This window comes from Gavia stellata, chromosome 3, assembly GCF_030936135.1.
Source record: "Gavia stellata isolate bGavSte3 chromosome 3, bGavSte3.hap2, whole genome shotgun sequence".
NCBI lineage: Eukaryota > Metazoa > Chordata > Aves > Gaviiformes > Gaviidae > Gavia > Gavia stellata.
Window position 1 is genome coordinate 77,066,665 of NC_082596.1, and position 21,293 is coordinate 77,087,957.

General features: G+C 39.5%; 1 protein-coding gene across 1 annotated transcript in view; it reads right to left on the bottom strand.

The window, feature by feature from the left end:
* Positions 1 to 825: 825 nt before the first annotated feature.
* Positions 826 to 21,293, bottom strand: part of SPMIP7 (sperm microtubule inner protein 7) — a 28,781-nt gene continuing 8,313 nt past the window's right edge. The window contains 8 exon segments of the mRNA XM_059815819.1: positions 826 to 949; positions 4,509 to 4,616; positions 16,061 to 16,159; positions 16,705 to 16,746; positions 17,847 to 17,914; positions 18,369 to 18,507; positions 19,155 to 19,228; positions 21,170 to 21,252. Coding sequence (XP_059671802.1) covers positions 826 to 949; positions 4,509 to 4,616; positions 16,061 to 16,159; positions 16,705 to 16,746; positions 17,847 to 17,914; positions 18,369 to 18,507; positions 19,155 to 19,228; positions 21,170 to 21,252 — 737 coding nt within the window.

Here is a 21,293-nt window from a genome sequence, read left to right on the forward strand (position 1 = left end):
AGAGACCTCAGGACAGAAACTTCTGAGCAAGCTGCCAGGCTTTCCACATTAGAATAAACCATTTGGACTATTTTGGCCCCTGGAGCACAGCAGAACTCCCTGAACTACAAATTTGCATTTCGTCTTCTCTTTCTCAGGGATGCAACTTCCTCATGATGTCTGCACCAACGCCAGAAAATAAAACAGTGCTGAGACAAAGGCTTAAGTACTGGCCTTCCATCTTCCCTACGTAACTATTTTCAGTTTAAGCATAAGAGAATTTAAGCATGGATGCAAGCCACACAGTCTTAATTAGCCTCCAGACCAGAGAACATAACCTGGTTCCTTTTATTCACTACCACACACAGAGCCAGCACAGGCAAAGATTAAAATCTCACTCTGTGACATTTAACCACCTTTGCAAGGCACACTTAGGACAGCTGGTGAGGGCTGCTGCTCTGTAATGATTTCTTAGTTAATAATAACATTTACATATGTGTGTCTGCATGTGTATGTGTTCATATATATACACAAAATGTTTATGTCAATGGATGGAACAGCTACAGCATAATTTTCTACCTTAGTTAACGAGGTAATCCAGTACAGAGAGCAGGTTTCAAGCCTTTGACTTATGACTCCTCTTGTTTTTAATATGGTTTTAACTGTCAACGCTAGTAAGTCATAAATACGAGAATAATGTAATAAGGACTACCACAAACACCCACTTCTATGTTATTTTATTTTTGTTCCGTATTTAAAGTATCCACACAGAATCACACATTTCCTTCCTCCTCACTGTCAGACACTGAGGCTCTCAGTTCTGCAGGTAAAAAGGATTGACACTTTCTAAACTGTAATAGTTTCTTGTTCTCTCTTGTTGAAAGATTTCTGAGGACTAACTGGAGTCACCGTTTGAGAAAAAGGACCCTGGTGATTATACTGAGATGAGCTTCCGTGTTTTGCTGTGCATCTGCAGTCACAAAAAGACAAAGAAAAAAAGACTTTTAAAATGTGTTCTCATAGTGCTAAACATTCCCTCTTCTTCCCTCTCACTGCATTCTTCATAAACAGTTATGCCCATTGGCCTCAGAGAATATTAATAATTTGTAATATTCCATAGTATTAAAGTCAGCCCCCTTAAGAACAATGGTGGCAAATCTTCCTAAGAGTTTTAAATCTTACGTATGTAACGTGCTGAAAGACAGATCCCTACAGCAGCTGTAAGAAAGGTATGTTCTGCCTCTTGCCTCTTTTCAGTCTTTCTTGGACACACACCGTTGCTTCACAACTAACCTGCATACTGTGGAGAACTGCCATGAGCATGCTGAATGCATTCAAGCACATAAGGCCCTGTGGTGCCTGGAGGGTTAACTCTGGTGATGCTGGAGGTTTGGCTTTCAAGCCTAGAAAAAACATTTTGCTGGCACCATGACATGCCTGCTTTAGATGCCCAGTCCTCGTGGTACAGAATACTGGGATGGGGATTAGAAAATATACTGGGGACTGTCTGGGAGGGAGCAATTTATGCTAGACTTCTGATATTCTTCTAATCTTTTATAGGAAGAGGCACTATAAATAATCTTATACCTACAACCTAAGCTGGTGTAGCCCTTCTGCTCCAAAACACATAATCAAAAGCAGGGCTGACATGCAACTGACCACGGAGTCTTATGTTCATTCACTCTCCAAACAAAAAATATTTTCTTCTAACGTAAATATCACTTTTGAAATCTCCAAAGCAACTTGCTGAAAAGGTGCAATCTGTCTCTCTAAAATCAAAGTAAATCCAGCACTACCTTATATTAACTATGGCAAGGCAAACACATTTCCATACAACTCGTGGTGCAAATGGATTTGTGTTTTCTGGGTAGCAATGGACAGTTCATTTAAACACAAAACAAAACACAAAACAACACATAAAACATTTCTTCCTATGCAAAAGCTAAACAATGCTGCCAGAATTTAACTGCACTAAAGGACTTTGAAACCTAATTTTCTGACTTCACCTTGGGATTACCTGGAAATAAAAATACAATAAAAATACATCAATAAAGCTTGACATATAAAAATACTATTCATATTCAAAGATGAAGAAACCGTATTTCTTCTGTTGTATATCCTATACAATCCTGTTGAGTTCATAAAGCTTAAAAGAGGTATAAAGGGTTTTGCCCCACATACTGTGGAAGCTCCATGCGATAGAAATACAGTGCAGAAGTGGTTGCATGCTGCCTAGTCTATCTGATATTGCTGGTACTTTTTGACAGGAACATTTATTACACCATGTTACCTATAGACAAGAGACTCCCTCTGATACCCATAATTGTCTTCAGGAGACTGACCGTATATTGTAGACATGTCAAATAAAGCAGCTATAAAAACATCCACCACATGCAATCATTTGCTACTTTCTGAGAAATTATTACAGTCATGGTTTGAGAATGATCAAAGAGAAAAAAAGGGGTCACCATTTTAAAAACAGTATGAATGAGATCACGTCCTACATAAAAAACATGTGGAGATGAATTGGGGTAGTCTGACCCCAAATTCCAGGAATAACCTCGCTTCTCTTCATCTTTCCACTACAGTCTAGCTTGACCGGTGACCACTGAAATCAGCAGGGCTTTTACCTTTTCTTTTACAAAAGGAAGGAATCAAAGGTTAAACAGCTCTCTTTTATGGGCATCGCTAACTAATTTTGGGGGGGAATTCCCAGCATCCCTAATAGTCTTACATAGCAGTTTCATAGAGGGCTACTATCCTCCATCTTAAGTCAGTGAATACTATCTTACTCCACAAGTAGCCCCAGAGAAAGTCAAATAGGACTGTAACAATTTTACTCAGAAAAGGGGTGGTAAAATCTGGTCTGCAATGTCTGGGTATGATATGCTTGCTATCTGTTCCCTGCACACCCTTCTTCAAAAAAGTCAGGGGATTCCATCCTGGTTCTGGAAAGTCTCCATTAGCACAGGATGAGAACCCCATTCTTGCTATCCACTAAAAACTAAGAAAATTCATCCACTATAAACTACACCCACAGTAACACCTGTAGATAGTAAAAGGAGGTATCAGATGTGTTTTCCTTTCTTAGATCACAGTGGCGCCTGTCTTTTTGCTCTTGAAATCTGGTATCTGTCTGAAGTCTGTCAATGATCTTTGTTAAGATGCATTTGCCTTTTTATTTGTCTGTGACATTTACAAGCAAGTTAGTCTTGCATCAGGCTGATCCGAGTTCAGCTTTATTAGCCTATAGAGACTCAGGACTCTGTTGTGCATCTTCATTCCCTGCCAACAGCAAACTGCAACTACAGGTGATTGCCGATTTTCTAAGTCTAACCACAAGAGAAAAAGAGCAGAGGTGAATGGATGGAGGGCAGCAGAAATGGAAGTCAGTGCATTTTGCACAATGATGAAACACACGACAAGGTGAATTCTTTAAAAGCCAGGCAGCTCCCTAAAGGTCCTCAAGCCTTTTCTGGACACTTTTCACTGGCAGTGCTGAAAAAGAAGCGTGATGTGTTGTGAACAGAATCCTAAGGAAAATTAAACAGTTTAATGGAAGATAAATTTCTCAGGAAAACATGGAAACTTGGGATAGTGTCACCATGTCCTAGATCATTATGCATAACAAGAAATCAGAATCTAAAGCACAAAATCATAAAGGAGAGAGGGGAAATAAATAGTTATTAAGCTATTCTGAAGCTACTGGGACAAAGGCTAGGTTGGTCCTTTGCCAGTGTCAGAAGCTCTATATGCTGACAAAAGGAAAAGGGTTTTTCAGTTGTTCTGAAGTGATCGGCTCTTTTGAAACCAACAAGAGTTAGACACCTAAATACTTAAAAAAATGTGGCCCCTATTTTTAACAAGCCTGGTATGGAAGAGCAAGAGAGAATAAAGATTATTAACTCACTTCATGAGGTAGCCACAACAGTGATGTGGGGCTATGATGATTTCATAGTCACAGAGTCCTGGGTTGCAACAGTGTGGGGCATGGCATGATTTTGCCTCTCACTGCTTTCTGAGTAAACTCACACATTTTTAGCAATGATTTTTGTGTAGCAAATACACATTTCATAAGTCTGCCAACACCAATTTGTAAACACAACACCACACAGTTTTCTTTTGGGAATTTTTCATTTTGACATTCATGGGCCTCTTTTAAAACACACACAGATCAAGTGATAAAAAAAAAAACCCAGTCACTTACGCCATGACTTAGCGACCATAGCTAAAGAAAAATTTCTCAGTATAGAAATACTCCACATTTAGAAATCACGATTTACCTCAATGTTAAGGTACCTTCTCAATATATACCTCACGATGTTCCATAAAAATTCTAAAACCTCAAAAGGATTTCAGATTAGCATGTCAATAATACGGTGGGATCTAACCCCAACTGTTCTGTATTTTTTAAGCCAATGGAATGGAATGTCATGCTTAACATTTAATTGTTCTTTAACTAAATAAATGCAATTAGGATTTTCCCTGTAATCTTTCTGAACAAGCTGAGAAATATACCTCATACCTACCCATGCATTCATGCAATTATTGATGGGGTTGTTGATGGAAGATTAGAATTTGCCGGGTGGGTTGCTGACCAATGAACCTTGCCAGTGTATCCAGGGATATCTGGAGTGCTAAAGGAAAAAGTTAAAGGGAGAGTGGGGAGTGGAGAAAGAGTAAATTAAATGACTATAGGCTTGAAATATGACTTACAGATCAGTTCTAAAATAGCTGCTGTTTATCAAAGATGGATGGGGTAAAAATTCTTCATAATATAATGAGTAGTCCTTAGAATGTATGAGCTGGCATAGCTTCTTTAAGATCAGCAAAACAACTTTATGATGATCTAGCTGATGATCTGGCCCAAAATCTTTGGTTAGAGATGGCAAAAGTGAGTTCTTCAGTGACTTTTCCTTTTTTTTCTCCCCCCAGTTGTTTAGGTTGAATATCTGTATGATATTCACGATTACAAGCAACATTTAAACACAAAGAAAAAATGGAGTCATAGCGTTTGCAAAGAGCACAAAAAGCAAGGAAATGTTCTTTAAAAATGTGGTATAGATTTAGGTCATATTTAGCTTCCAGCTTCGAACATGGAATTTAGGTAGCAGGCTTTAGGCCAACAGGTGTGATTTCTCATGGCCTAAAACACAAATGATTTCCCAAATGATTGTAAAGTTCTCTAAATTTCCCCTAGAATTTATTAAGAATAAATTTACATCTATATGTAATATTATTAACACTGCTTAGACACATCAACTTAAATTCTAGCCCGAGTACACCAGTGGACTGAGGCAGTATGTGCCACATCTTGGAAAACTAAAGCCTTTTGTTAATTCTGATGCTAAGTTTTAATGTGAAATTCAAAAAGAAAGTTCCTTAAAGAGATGGAGGAAAGAATTTTACTTATCTGAGGTAGCACAACAGAAAATTTTGATAGCCATTGCTGCAAGATGAAGCAGAGATGGACAAAATTAAAGAAAAAAAAAAGAAGGCACTAATATGAATTCAGAGAGATAATCCATGAAGATTAAAAACAAAGCAATCTAAACTGCTAGTATGACAGCTTTTTTTCAGCACAAAGTTATTCAGAGAGTATCATCAGTACTGTTCTATACTGACAGCTCAAAATAGGACACTGCTGAATTATATATATCCAGACTGCCCATACACATGGAGGTTAAGAACTCATGACAAGCTGTTTCATCCACTGAATCAACTAAATACTTGGTGTAAACCTTGCCTACATTAGTCCTTTCTGGGTCTTCAGACTGCATGAATGATAACAATGCTTCCTTTAAAGTAATCTCTGAGGTATTTTTGGGTCCCCTGTACCCTGGGTAAAAATAAATAGTTCCTTTAATTATAAAGTGCATAGAGCTATTAGTTTCAGTACAGCTGAAAAGCTACTTCTCCACAACTAAGTTCAGCGCGGGATGCAAAACTGGACGTATGTGTGAGATGTACTAGGAAACTTGGCTCTGAAATTCCTCACCAGAATAGCAGAGGTAACGACAAAATGCTGTATCTACCTACCACAGTTGTAACAAAGGACTGTGGGTGAACCATACTTGCCACAGGAACATTGGCAGTATATGTTGAAGTCTTTGCACCCATAGTTAGCAGAAAGACCATCTAGTTCTTTGTCCCATATATTCACACACTGCTATGGTCCCTGGGCCATGCTGCAGTACGTGACTGTCCAGAGAAGATGGCTTTGTAGAATTAGTACAGCAGTTTTGTAGCACTTGGGAAGCTGTTACCTATAGGGAACCGCCAAGTAGTTGGCTGAGCAAGTAACAAATCTGCTCTCTATCTGGACAGCAGCCATGCAGGGGTAACAAGTCGGCCTGAAAATCTAGTACAGCAGTAGAATATATTTTCAGCATTGGCCAAAATGGCTTGCAGACAAATTTGCTTTTTCATGTCAAAGTAAACAATTAGAATCATAGAATCATAGAATTGTTTAGGTTGGAAAAGACCTTTAAGATCATCAGGTCCAACTGTAAACCTAACACTGCTAAGTCTGCCACTAAACCATGTCCCTAAGTGCCTCATCCACACATCTTTTAAATACCTCCAGGGATGGTGACTCAACCACCTCCCTGAACAGCCTGTTCCAATGTCTGACAACCCTTTCAGTGAAGAAATTTTTCCTAATATCCAGTCTGAACCTCCCCTGGCACAACTTGAGACCATTTCCTCTTGTCCGATCACTTGTCACTTGGGAGAAGAGACCAACACCCACCTCTCTGCAACCTCTTTTCAGGTAGTTGTAGAGAGAGATAAGGTTCCCCCCCCAGCTCTCTCAACCTCTCCTAAGACTTGTGCTCCAGACCCCTCACCAGCTTCACTGCCCTTCTCTGGACACGCTCCAGCACCTCAATGTCCTTCTTGTAGGGAGGGGCCCAAAACTGAACACAGGATTCGAGGTGGGGCCCTCACCAGCCCCAAGTACAGGGGCACGATCACCTCCCTACTCCTGCTGGCCACACTGTTTCTGACACAGGCCAGGATGCTGTTGGCCTTCTTGGCCACCTGGGCACACTGCTGGCTTATCTTCAGCCGGGTGTCAATCAACAACCCCAGGTCCTTTTCCACCAAGCAGCTTTCCAGCCACTGGTCCCCAAGCCTGTAGCGTTGCATGGGGTTGTTGTGACCCAAGTGTAGGACCCGGCACTTGGCCTTGTTGAACCGCATACAATTGACTGCGGCCCATCGATCCAGCCTGTCCAGATCCCTCTGCAGAGCCTTCCGACCCTCAAGCAGATCAACACACCCACCCAACTTGGTGTCATCTGCAGAATTGTTAGGTTACATGCAGATTAGGTAACTCTGTAGAAAATTTTATCTGCATATGCAGGGATTCCACTGAGGGACACAACGGACATTGGGTGCGTGTAAGTATAAGCACATGCATTCATCCAAACCTGAAAATGTGGTATCACTTTGAAGGAATCAGTCAGACTGTGAACAGAGTTTTATTACCCTGGTGTTGTGCTACATACCAAGATACATCTCTCACATGTAATAAAGAAATTCAGTTGACTTCCTTGAAATTGTATGAGCATCACAGAGAAGAGCAGGAGATCACAAGAAGCCCCATATTAACTTGCAACATTTTATAAGCCTATTTGGAGTTAACTCACATAATAACTATACAGCTGTGGAGATATTAGAATACATTATGCACTGTGAGGCATCTGATTGATAAAATCTTCTGACCTTTAAAACTTGCAGAACTAGAAGAAAAGAGAAAAGCATCATAAATGGCAAAACGTGACCCAAAACTCAAGCCTGAGAGATGACTCAAGATGAAGAATTCTTCTAGACTGTCTGTTAGAAAGGATTGACAGAAGTTGGTATATTCATAACATGTGGGAAGGATGTAGCTCTGAAAGAGAAGAGAGATCGGCAGAGAGAAGCTAAAAGTACCAGGATAGTAAGAAAGCTTACACTACAGTAAAGCAGCTGCTCTCCTGGGAACCTGCAAAGAAGATGCAAAAATGCGCTGCGGTTATGTATGTGATAAAGCAGAAGAAACTGAGGTTAAAAAAATACCCCTTTGGTTTTTTGTTTTTGGATCATGCTGTCTAGCTCTTGTGTGTTTTCTCTGATGAGCTGCTAAACCAGATTGTTGCTGCTAAAGAAAACAACTAAGTGCCAGGCTACCACTAGGCAACATACAAAACTCCTCTGTGGTTATGCTGTCGTCATCAAGCTTTCTTTCTGTAACCATGACATCTCTCTTGTTCATACACTTCCTTGTTATCATGCTAGCAGCTCTTAGTCCCAACAGTAAGAAACATACAGTGTTGACAGCTGAATCTGTGCAAGCTCTAAGATTTTTCAAGTGGAATGTAGTGATTCTGAGTGCCTCTGCTTTGGTGTGCCTGTTTCATATGTCCATCTCAGGATGTCTTCAAAGATTTTTATTTCCTGGTAAGAAAAACAGTGTGGACTTAATTTAGTGTGACATCCATATTGGCATTTAGAGCTATTTGAGATGCCTTAAGGTATCTGAGATAACCCCCTATAGCACAGGACCTACAGGGGATGCATACTGTTCTGAAGCAGCAGCTGGAAGTGATGCTGTAGGGTGTCTCGAGGGCATTGGATGCCCAGGTTTGCCATGTAAATTCTATGTCAGCTGTTTTTATGGGAGCAAAATCAAGATTCCCCCAAATAGTTTGTACTTCTTGAAAACCTTAGACCTAGCACTTCAGCTTGAACGACTGAGGTATCCAAGTTTTTTCTTCAAAAATTCTGTCTAGTGAAACCAATCCAGTAGATTTTTATCTTGCACTTACAAGCAAAGAGTTCCTAACATCTTACTCTTTCTTAGAAACACTGTTGTATAAATCTCATAGAACTAAATCACCAGATTAAGTCATTAACTACCTCTTCTGGTTACTGCAATTATAAAACAGGCCTCTCAGGGCTCACTCACAGTACATAAGACTTGCAACTGGCTTCCACCTCTAATTCCCTTCCAGGAAGACTGACAAGTCACATGTTTGTGGTCCTTCTTTTATTCCACGATCCCATTTGCCAAGCAGAATGACCTGTGGTAAAAATGCCTCAGATGTGATCCTGTGTCAGGAAACTCAATGCATACAGCCTCTTGTGTTGGGAAAGAATACACCGGAGAGAACTTCTGAAGTCAAAGCAAAGTGCTCCATGCAGAGCAAAGGATGGGACTGACAGGATTTTTGAACAGAGCCTTCTGGGTTGCATTTCACACCCTTCTTCCTCAGCCATCGAAGCAGGATAGGGAATGGGTATTTACAGATAGATTTGGGGTTTCTAATAGGATAAAACCATCAAAAGGGTAATTCCCCAGAAATATTTTGAATCATGTTGAACTGGAACATTTTGTTCCTACAATTTCAAACAGGTTTATTCTGCTTTCAACTTTTTTAACCCCCTTTTTTAGTAGGGGGTAATATTTTTCAGAAACAAGAAACCATTTCAAGCCAGCAATAAAATCTCATTTGGAAAATGTCAAAGTAGGGTATTTCAGCATCCCCCACCCTCAACCCCCCTCGAATGACTCAAACTGGAAAATCACTAAAAATGCATACATGGTGGACAAGCTATCAGTTTCTGAAGAAAAGGTACATTGTGGGAAAGCTCTTAGGCAGCCCATGAAAATGACTACGCAAGGTGCAAGGCAGCAGAGGGTCCTGTCCCCAGCTAATTGTGGCCTGTGAGGTTTCTGTGGTAACTTGAAATGGTAAGGGATGCATGCACACAGTCAGTTGGAAGCTGACTGCACTGAAGAAATATGACTGAAGTCGCTACAGATATATTGATGTGATAGTAGCACTTTGCCCAATGTGCTTGAGAAACCAAGAAAAAGGGTAGTTTCAGAGAATAGCTTTGTGCAAGAACTACAGGACTTGAAACACTTAGGACTTTGTCTTCCTAGAAACTCTATGTATTAAGTTCCCATTTCAATCAACTGCTTCCAGAAATGGATTTTGGTCAGATCCTGTCCTCTCTCTGACAGACAACCTCTGTGGCCTTGGACAGTCACTTCAGCCTCCTCAGTCTTCATCTTTCAAAACCTAATACTATAATCTACTTTACCAGTGTTATGGCAATGAATTAGTTGATGCTTCAAAAGTGCTGCTAAGTAAATAACACTTTGTTAGAATGCATATGTATTGTGTAAGCACTGCCCTCTACTGAGTATTATGAGAGCTGATGAATTATGAGTAGCAAGTTTTAAAATGCTAATGACTGCCAGATTTTTACTTAATTCTGGAGGCAGAGGCTTTTAATGTGGAACAAGAAAACATAATATCTGTCCTAACTCCTTTTGTCAAGTTTCAAGAGGTGGGTTGCAGTAAGTACCACAGTGCTATAATACAAAAGACACACAAAAGAGAAAAGCACGAGGCAGATATAACACTTTATTGATATGACCTGTTGCTGGGTATGCTGGAATGCACTACACGTGCTACACTATTACTACACTAAGTACTGCTAATTCACTGAGCATGGAAAGGAGTTCTACCATGCCAAGGAGGAGAGTTATTTGTGTCTGTCAGACTGAGCATTTACCAGAGCCCTGCCCATGAATGCTACAGAGGAAATCCCCATCACCAGCGTGGGAGGCTTTTTTTCCATTGACCCTTAAAACACCTGCAGAACTAAAATACCACATAGAGCATAACCTTGTTTCAGCAGCTGATTGGGGAAGAGGTCAACAAAGGAAAAAGCTGGTGACTAGGGGTGGAGGAGAATTATACAACATTACATACCTATAAAGATGTTTAAGAAAAAGAGAACAGCAGATGATTATGTTGGGAACCCATATGATGCAGTAAAATCAGTTTCTGTATGGTTTTCAAAATTATTATGTTTAAAATGCACTTCTGAGTAAGAAAGAGATTTTTTCAAAGTAGTTGTTAATAACAAGAAAGAATTAATTGGGTCATTAGTTATTTTCACTTATTAACAGCATGGAGCCTCTCAAAAGTGCCCAGAGAATTTAGCAGTCTGAGCCTTCCTGGAAGTCTTTATAGCTGTGCTGCAAAGTTTCCTCCTTTGTGTAACTTGCCCAGGGGAGCTGAAAATACAGTGTTTCCTCAGAATTTGGACCATCCTCCTCTTCCTTGATACCCATTTGGGTTGGAGCAGCAGTTACACACAGGGGATCAGATTTTTAAAAGTGCTCAGCACTTAAAAGTTTCACTGTGGTGTTTGTGGCCAGATTTTCACAGGAGCTTAGCAATCAACATGCACCTAGAATATGAGCTCTTTCAGAATTCTGGTCTTCATGTGTGATTGCTGAACTATTTTTGAAAACCTGGCTGGCTACACAAAACATACTCTTTAGCTCTTAGTTGCTTCCCTACCTACTATATGGTTAGTTGTGTGACATATAAAACCAAAGGCAGTATTCATCTTCCACAAATAAATAAATATTATATGCAAATAATTAACAATAAAACCAGTAAGAAAAAAATAACCAAGGAAAACAGACATAATCAATTCAGAGTCCAAAGTCTTCTAAAACAAATCGCAGAGGTCTCCGTTCTGCAAAATATATGAACGGATAGTCAATTCTACCCCTGTTCAGGAAATCTTGTTAAGCAGATACCTTTAACTTACTGATTCCAATGGAATTTACACTGCATGGGTTTGAAAGCAATGAAAGCAAATACAAGAAAAGAGTTTAAAGTAGGCAGACAAGTAGAGAAAGTAGGAAAAAACCCACAAGAAAAAGAACCTATGCACAAAAAATCAGTATTGGACTTGAGGCATTGGACAATTGTTGTCCAGTATACCTAACAAAACTACACAAACAACATACAAAGAAGCATCAAAGCATTCAATTTGGAAACTTGCTACTTAGTGGCATAAAAAGATGACATTCAAGCCTACAACTCCTGTGCTCTGACAATGTAGTCCACCCGATGGAGCACTGAGCTGTAAAACGAGATCATAAGTTTTATGAAAGATTTTTGGATATCTGTTGGTGAAAAAGGATTGCATTAGAAAGAGATTTTCAGAGTGCTCTTTCCCAACAACTTCCTGATTTTTTGACTGGCTCTTTTTTTTTAAAAGATTTGTATGATGCCCTTGGCAAAGAAATGATAGAAGACTCCAGCTTTTAGGCATACATTGCAACATAACCAAGGATGAAAAAGAGGAACAAGTTCATCCTAAAGCAAATCCAGGAGTGCATGCACCAACCAAGGATATTATGAATGATGCTACATTCCAGGGCTGGAACAGACCTCAAGAGATGATGTAATTGATCCCTCTCCCCCAAGTAAGGGTTTAATGAAAGCCTGGAAGAGAATGAAAAGAACTGAATTACCATCCAGGATCTTTGGTCAAGTGTGAAGATGAAGAGGGTCTGGCCTGAGAAAAGCACTTCCACAGCTCCCTTAGGGAAATGCCCACCGATCATCCTAGACTGCCACCAGACCACAAATATAGTTTTGATTAATAAGTTCAGATTCATAAATTTAGCACTTGTAGATGAGTCACAACACTTATGACATGGCTTTTTACATGTGGTGAAGGCTCCCACAGCTATATCATGTCTGAACCACAGAGAAAAACTGGATAAAAAATTTGATTCCTAAGTCTTCACTTGTGCCTCAGCCTAACTTTTAAGAACTTCATTTTGTGCTAATTATTATTTTTTAAAACCAAGTTTCAGCAAAGCATCATTTCAATAGCTTAAAGCTTAGAGTTTGGTAAAAAAAAAAGGAAAAGGCTAAGGCTCAGGATACATGAAATTTCATTCCTAACTGTGCTACAGATTCCCAACGGGATTTGGCAAGCCACTTAATCACACTGCACCTGGACTCCCATCTTTAAAACTTCCAAATCGCACAGTAAGGACTTCAGAGTATTATCTAGAGTGCTGGGTATATGCACAGTAGCTTTTTACAACACTAATCTTATACTAGGGGCTTTTAGGCTCAACTGCAGCATGACACAAGTTTTATCTTTTTTCTAATTCCTTAAGAAAAAAGAAGAAAAACAAAAGACGGTTTCCTGTTCTGCCAAAAGGAAGAGAGGGTGGGTGTGAGGGTAACATATGAAAAATGCCAAGGTTCACCACTCTTCCTGTTTGTCTCTGCAAAATTACATGACAGATGACTCTTAGCTAGTTTCAGCTTTTGCTAATAATTTGAATGGCTACTGCTTTCTTGCTGGTCTGAGGAAGAATAGTGTCTCACTCTGGAGTAATGCCTGAGCACCAACGGTGTTGCCTAAGTGCTAGAGGCAGGAAGTGCAACTGCTAGTCCATGAAAGAGTGAAAGTGACTATCTACAAACAGACTTTTACATTTTACAGACTTACAAAGCATATTTAGGCTTCTAAATTCAAAGCATATATCTAACTTCTCAAGGATTTTGGTGGGAGTCTAGTAGCCTTAATACCTTTATACATCTTTCCAGAACTACTGGCAAACACACAAAGCAAAAAAAAAAAAAAAAATTTGACAAACATAGACAGAGAGTAAATATACTTTATGAAGAACTTAATAGAATTTTTCAGGTGGAATTGAGTTTTTCACAGCTTTGAGAAGTCAGAATCTTTTAGGTCTCAGAGATCTTGGTCTCCCCATTGCCAGAAATCAATGAAACCCCTAGCCTCTTCCACTAAAAAACATCAAAATGACATGGAGAATACCAGAGAAGGTAATATAGAACCTGTTGCTCAAACTTATAAATCCATCATGATACCATATGTTGCAAATAGCTCCAGACAAGATATCTGTTTGCAGCACAGTGTACACATCAGCTTCTATTCTTCAAAGTTCTACAGCAACAGCAGTATGACATGGCAGAACTAAGGGTTAATAGCTCTGCTAACTTCCCTACAAATTCAGAAATCTCTGTTCAGCCCTATGTTGTATGCTATATGTGCTGTATTTTTAAAGCAAATTTCTCAATAATAATTTTATACTATTTTATGTTCTAATTCAAGCAGAAGTTAAAAGTTAGATGAAGGCTGTGAGAAATTGGATTACTTGTGCAGGAGGTGAGATAAAACAATCAGAATGGTGCACTATGTACATAAAAGGTTGGTATTAATACGTTTGGTGGCAGTAATATGAGTCAAATTTGACCATCTTACAATGCTTAGCATCTTAGTTTGCCTGTGATCCTACTGCTGTAATAAGTAAGGCTGTGTGAAGAATGATGTGCCCTTCCCCACAAGTGTGACAGCATGTGATGCACTGCAAAAGGATATGCATTCTCCCTGAAACTGATGTAAGAAACAGAAATGAACTGACCTAAGGTGGAGCTCAGAAATTACAGCTACTTCCAAGGCAGCTTCCAGCAACTAGGAACGTTTAGCACATACTCTGCCATATGTGAGTAAGGCCCAGCATTATGCCTTTTCTTTAGAACAGAGAGGGCAATATTTTTACAGCTTTTCTCCCACTGCTTCCCCCAACAAAGAATCCTTTCTGCAGTTTCCTTACAAATGTGGACTGTGCAAGACCACTGAAAGGACAGAAAGGAAAGGCCTATGCAAAGAGAAAATCTGATTAAGTAAACAGAACAGTCTCTTTCTTCTTTTGTTTCATCATTTTTAGTTCTTACCATTATGTTGCTACTTTTACCATCTTACTATCTCAAAATTTTGCACATAAATATTTAATACCAGCTCAAGCTACTAAGGACAACTTTAGGAAAGTCTTAAAGTGAAAACCTTTTAATTTCAAAGTTCATGATGTAGCTAAAAGTAAGGTGTTCCCAATTGCATTCAGGGAGCTTTTGAAAACTCAAAGGCCATCTAGTGGTTAAAGTTAAAAATCACACATTTTTAACATGGCAATATTCAAGTCATACTACCCATCAAAAAATGACACATGCACTTCTACCCAACAGACCTGTTCATTAATCCTAAAGAGCGGGAAGCTTTGTAAGTGTGAAAGTATGGCATAGTTTGAAAATAAACATATTTTTTTTGGAAGTAAGGACTCTACTCAGAATGGCATCAGCAGAAATTCCTGGTGCAGGCTAAGCTCAGAACCTTCTCCTCCATGTCCTCCCCACTTGAGCCTTGAATGCAACACAAATCTATTTCCTGCTGCTGGGCATTTACAGGAATGCCTGTGTTAGGTAGTCTCACCATCATTAGGAACCACGAGTCAGGTGTTTTGGGGTATGATCTAGCAGATGTGCTCAGACTAGCTTTACATGCAACCTTTCTCAATTCAGAAAAATGGAAAGGTGCCTGCCGGGTTCTTAAAACTTGGTTGTGCAACTAGTCTAGCAAGGTTAACAGCAGGAGGGAGAGTATACTCTGATTTCCATCCCAGCCTAGGTCAGAGCCTGCTGATCGTGAAGAGTTCATTACACCAAGACAGTATATTGCACTGGTGTCACCACAGGCAGCTTTTACTTCCCAGGATGGACACACTAAGGGTAGTCAATTATTGTCAGTCCATTACAACCATTCTGTACCAGACGGATGGCAGGGTCACTTGGGCCACAGAGGAACTCCTGGATGGAAAAACCCCAATCAACATTTCTGGTTGAAAAACATGATGCATGGCGTTAGGAGCATAATTTCCCTGAAACTGTAACACTAATGTGATACAATAAAAAATCAGGCCTTAATGTTCTATGACAAATTCATACTTAGTCAAAACAAGTTGCATTTAAGCTTACCATAACACAGGTAGATGGATAAAATCCATCATCTCAGTAGACATCTCTCTGCTCATTTTGTATCAGCTTCCTTGACTAATTTTGTATCAGCTTCCTTGACTAATTTTGTATATCTAGGCTGAATAGCCCCTTAGATTTATATAGACCTACACTGACCACTGTAGGCAGTTACCACTGTAGGCCATTTATTCCTGACTCAGTTATTAAAAAGGACTTTTCAAGTTCAATTTTGAATCTGAAAGCCTACTGTGCTTCCTGTGTTAACAGACCTCATTCAAGTTGTTAAAAATAAGGAGTGTTCCCCCCAATTTTTTTCATTCTTTTGGCCCAAGACCAGAACTTGAATTGTTTCTTCCCCTTTCCCAAGTAACAAGAACTCAAGAGGCAGTATCAAAATCATGCTAATAAGGGAAACATACTGTGCAATGCTTGTGTAGCGAGTTCACACATGGTTAAGTGGGATAAAGTCTACATCGGCATTGTCAATGTCTTCAATATTTACTGCACCAACACAGCCACTGTTCGGATAGAAAAGAAATCAAAGATATGTACATTATTCATAAGACAGCTGGTGGAGGCAGCTGAACCATATACTGCGTGCTCCAAAATTCTAGTTATTTATTAAAACGGTCCACAAGAAAAAACATGGACATGAACTGCCCTGTGTGCTTGGCATGTCCCAAGATGAAAACAATCACCTGCTGAACTTGCAAGACATAACAAATGACAGCTGTAGTATGTATGTGCAGAGAGGAGGCTTGGGAAGAATGGAAATAAGATAGAAATGTGTCATCTCTTGTTCTTTTGGCTATACCCATGATCAGACTGGGATATTCTTCCAAAGAGGACGTAACGGATTCTGATTTCTAGTTTACAGGTAAAAGGCTGGAGTCACTCGCAAGCAGAGGAGACTCGGCACACGCTCTCCCTTGGCACCAGGAAACACCTTAAAATTAGATAACATAGTCCCTCTATAACTCTTGCTTCAGAAAGTGAGAGATGGATTGCTTGAGCTTAATCAAAAATGCAGAAAGTAGGAACAACCCAGGAACATTGTACTTATGTATACAAAGGGATATGACACGTTCGAGAGCTTTGGCTTACACTGTTAAAGACAAAATAGATCAATCACCTTTTTTTCACCAGACAGAATATTCTCATAGAATATTTATGAGGTCCCAAAAGAGACGCGGTGACAAGTCAAAGTTTTGCTCTTGGAATGATGCAATGCTCATTTGAATTTGGTAAAAGACCGTGGTAAAAGATTAGGTTGGCATATATGCTAAATGACCCAGTTCAGCAGGCAGACTCTTGTCTTTTAATCTTCATTCTCAGATACTGGGACTTCAGTCAATTTCCGAGGATAGTACAAGCAAGTTTCCATTAAAAATGAACTGCTTCTCTACTTGTAACACTTCTCTCATTCAATTCTTGAGAACACAGGAAAATTTAACATCAGGTCTGAATTTCTGTCTTGGTCTGTCCCTGCAAGCTGCTCTCACTGTCCACGTCTATATTCCTTTGAAAGAGCAACATTCAAGAAACCATAATGATAGTGTCTTCTATCTCCCTTCCACCCTGCAGAGGTACTTGTTTCTCCCATTTTATGCCTGACTGTGCCCAGTAGCACACCTGTCCATTGAGTTTGCCCAAGCAAACCTGCTGGCTCATGGCCTGGAAAGGAGGCAAGTTCTAGTTTTCCTATCTTGCTTTGACCAACTTTTCCTTCCCCATCTCTACTTGGCTTTCATCTGAGCCCTTCTGAACCTCCTGTCACCCTTTACTGGGCTCATCTAAAATGCTCCGCTATGAGATAGAATAGGTGAAATACAGAATGAAGAAAAGACACCGATGCACAGGTGATTGTTTCGGATTCTACAGACAGCAAATAAAACCTTGAGTTTGTACATGAGTATGATTACCATGGTGTTTTCATAAATGTCATGTCTTAATGAAAACATCAGGTGTATGAAGTCATGACAATGATTCACTTTACAGATTTCTTCTGTTCTGCTTTTTATATTTAACTCTCTTGCAGGAGAAGCATGTTAAAGTCTACTTTTCATATAGTTATTGATAGACTACTTTAACTTCTCTAGTTATAGAATGCTGCTGAATTTAGTCTTCTGAAATAATTAACTGTACACAGACTTCATAAAGGAAGTGTTCAGAGGACCCCGATATTCACAAAAACATGAAACTTACAAATCAACAGGTCTCCGTGGAGAGGTAAAAGATCTTCTTTGAAATCTGTCCCAAAGGCCTCCAACAACCTAAAATCATAATTAGATGCTTCTTGTAAGGCAACATTACCTAATTAATTTGGCTTAATAGATTTTCATGCAGCAATCAGAACCAATTGAAGGACTGATTTTTAGTTTAGTAAAAATAATAATTATTACAGTTAATAATCACAAGTAAACTAACTTAACGTGATATTTGTTATGCTACAACATCATTCGTATCAACCAATTTTTCATCAATATCCTTATCCTCTCTTTTGGTACTGTGCATATCTTCTGTATGAATTTACAGGGGAGGGGGAGGGAAAAAAATATGAAATCATTTGAGGCAATTACTGGAGTGTGCTGATGACCTTAAATGCTCATTTGGGACTGTTTTTATTTGAAAACATTGCTATGGGTTTATGTGTATGACCTACACAAAATTGAGGCTACATTTCATTAGCAAAACCTAAAACCAGTCGGCAAGAAATTGTTCACTGACTTGACTTATTTCAGGTTCAGGATTGTATCTCCTTTTTGTGAAACATTGGGAAACAGGATCAGCCAACACTTCCGCTGTTGATTCTGGAGGCTGGATTTTGGAAGGTAATATATTATCCCAAGGAAATTCTTCATAAGCTCTAAATCAACAATAAAAAAGAAGAGAAAAAAGTTTCTGTATAATCATTAGTGAATGACATCGGTAGCTAGATAATACGGAATTATGTGACAAAGAAGGATGTAGAAAATAATGAAGGTGTATATTTCTAGTTTAAAGGGAAATGAAAAGCCTGGAATTATATGTTGCTCGTTGGAGAACAAGTAGTTACGATACAGTTTCACAGGCTTATCTTCTTTAAAACTTTCTCACTCACTAATTGGAAGAGGTAATTTATCTTCCAATAAGCTTACAGTGATGACGGGTTTTATTTTGTCTAAATTAGAATAATCAGTTAAGTGAGACGAGACATAAATAGAGATTAGACACCAGTCATATCATGCCTATGACAGGCGTTGAAGACAGATGTACAGAATGCCCTTTTGGAAACTCCAGTTTCTCTTCACTGCCTATAGAGGAAGTGGAGATAAAAAGCAGAGACTGGATGCAAGCTAAAGTTCATGAGATGAACCCTATCCTAAATGCTGTTAAAACACCAGAAGTTCCAAGCGACAGAAAAATTGTTTGTAGTCTTATATGTCCTGCTACCTAAAGGTATGTAATAGCAAAAAGATGAAAAAATGAAGCAAAGCACAAGCAAAACCTGTTTTTAAAAAAATGGTGTCTCACTTTTGAGTATTTGACTTGTAGAAACAGTCCCTTGCTTTTTCTTCTCTCCACCTTGCAGAAAGGTCACTTGATTCCTAAAAGAAATCAAATACATGGCACAAAGCAATGCTATCAACATATATGGTACCATGATTGCTTGTTTAAAGAATGAACTGTATGTATCTGCATTTTCCTAGTTTATTATCGTCTTTTGCATCAGAATGTGAAACATGAAATTTCACATACTTCACCAGCCAGCACTGGAGATCAAGAATGGATCTATTTCTGAGGAGTTTTACTCAGGAAGGAAAATTTAATATAGTGAATACAAGTTTAAAAAGTAATAGAATGTCCTTGCCTCTCTACTCCTCAGGAATGTAGCTTTCAATTTGTTACACTATTTATAAAATGGCATAGCAAATGCATTTTGCAGTCCCTCACATATGCCTGATGTATTTGTATGATGTTCATTGCTACAAATTGTGTTCCTCAGGGTTCAATTCTAGGGCCAGTTCTGTTCAATACTTCATTAACAATCTGGATGCAGGAGTTGAATGCACCATTAGCAAGTTTGCTGATGATACCAAACTGGGAGGTGCTGTTGACTCTCTTGAGGGACAAGAGGCCTTTGCAGAGGGATCTAGATAGATTGGAGCATTGTGCAGTGATTAATGGAATGAAATTTAACAAGTCTAAATGCCGGATCCTGCACCTAGGACAGGGTAACACCAGGCACAAGTACAAATTGGGAGAGGAGTGGCTGGAGAACAGCCCTGCAGAGAGGGATCTGGGGGTGCTGGTTGACAACAGGCTCAATAGGAGTCAGCAGTGTGCTCTGGCAGCCAAGAGGGCAAACCGCATCCTGGGGTGCATCAAACACAGCACAACCAGCCTGTCAAAAGAGGTGATTGTCCCGCTGTATTCAGCGTTGGTGCGGCCTCACCTTGAGTACTGTGTGCAGTTCTGGGCCCCACCATTTAAAAAGGATGTGAAGGTCCTTTAATGTGTCCAGAGGAGGGCAACAAAGCTGGTGAAAGGGCTGGAAGGCATGTTCTATGAGGAGTGGCTAAGGACTTTGGGCTTGTCTAGTTTGGAGAAAAGGAGCCTGAGGGACAACCTCATTGCTCTCTACAGCTTCCTGAGGAGGGGAAATGGAGAGGGAGGTGCTGATCTCCTCTCCCTGGTACCCAGGGTTAGGACGCGTGGGAACGGTTCAAAGCTGCACCAGGGGAGGTTCAGACTGGACATTAGGAAGCATTTCTTTACTGAGAGGGCGGTCAAACACTGGAACAGGCTTCCTAGAGAGGTGGTTGATGCCCCAAGCTTGTCAGTGTTTAAGAGGTGTTTGGACAATGCCCTTAATAACATTCTTTACCTTGGTCAGCCCTGAATTGGTCAGGCAGTTGAACTAGAGGAACATTGTAGGTCCCTTCCAACTGAATAATTCAATTCAATTCAATTCAATTCAATTCACTATTTAAGCACATGCAACACTAAGGACTATGAATAGTCTCATCAACGTAGAAGGATGAAGGATGCCATCGCATTTTCAGTATGGGAAAGACTTAATTAGACTTGCACTATGGAATCATTGCTGTATTTTGATTTACTTATTTGTTTGTGACTTGCACCAAATAAGGCAGTGCCTAGGTATTAAATATATGAGTATTTATACCAAGTATGAGATTTTGGTATCTTTTGTACATTCTGTTTTTTTTCTCTACCTCTGTCTCCAGTTACACATAACTGACATTGGTAGTATCAGTCTCACATTACAGTCTAAATGCCTTAACCAGAGTAACAGTACAAAAAATGACAATTATTGGAGTGATGGCTACCATTAAAATCTAGTCATGCTAACATACAGCTACCTGAAATATAGCTCTTATTTCAATATAATGATGAAGAAATGAAAAAGTCCGATTTCACTATGCTACTGTAATCGCTGCCAAAAGTATGTTAAATGGAAAGCAGACTAGAAACAAAATGTTTTAAATACATTTTCTGTCATTATAAGAAAAGCACCAGACACTTGCCTTGAGATTGTGATCCATACAAAATGCAAAGATATGGTTTTGGTCAGGTACAGCAGGAGTGACTGTCACTGGAGTTCTCCAACCTGAAAGAAAGGGCTTCCTGTTGTGTTAATCAATTTGCAGC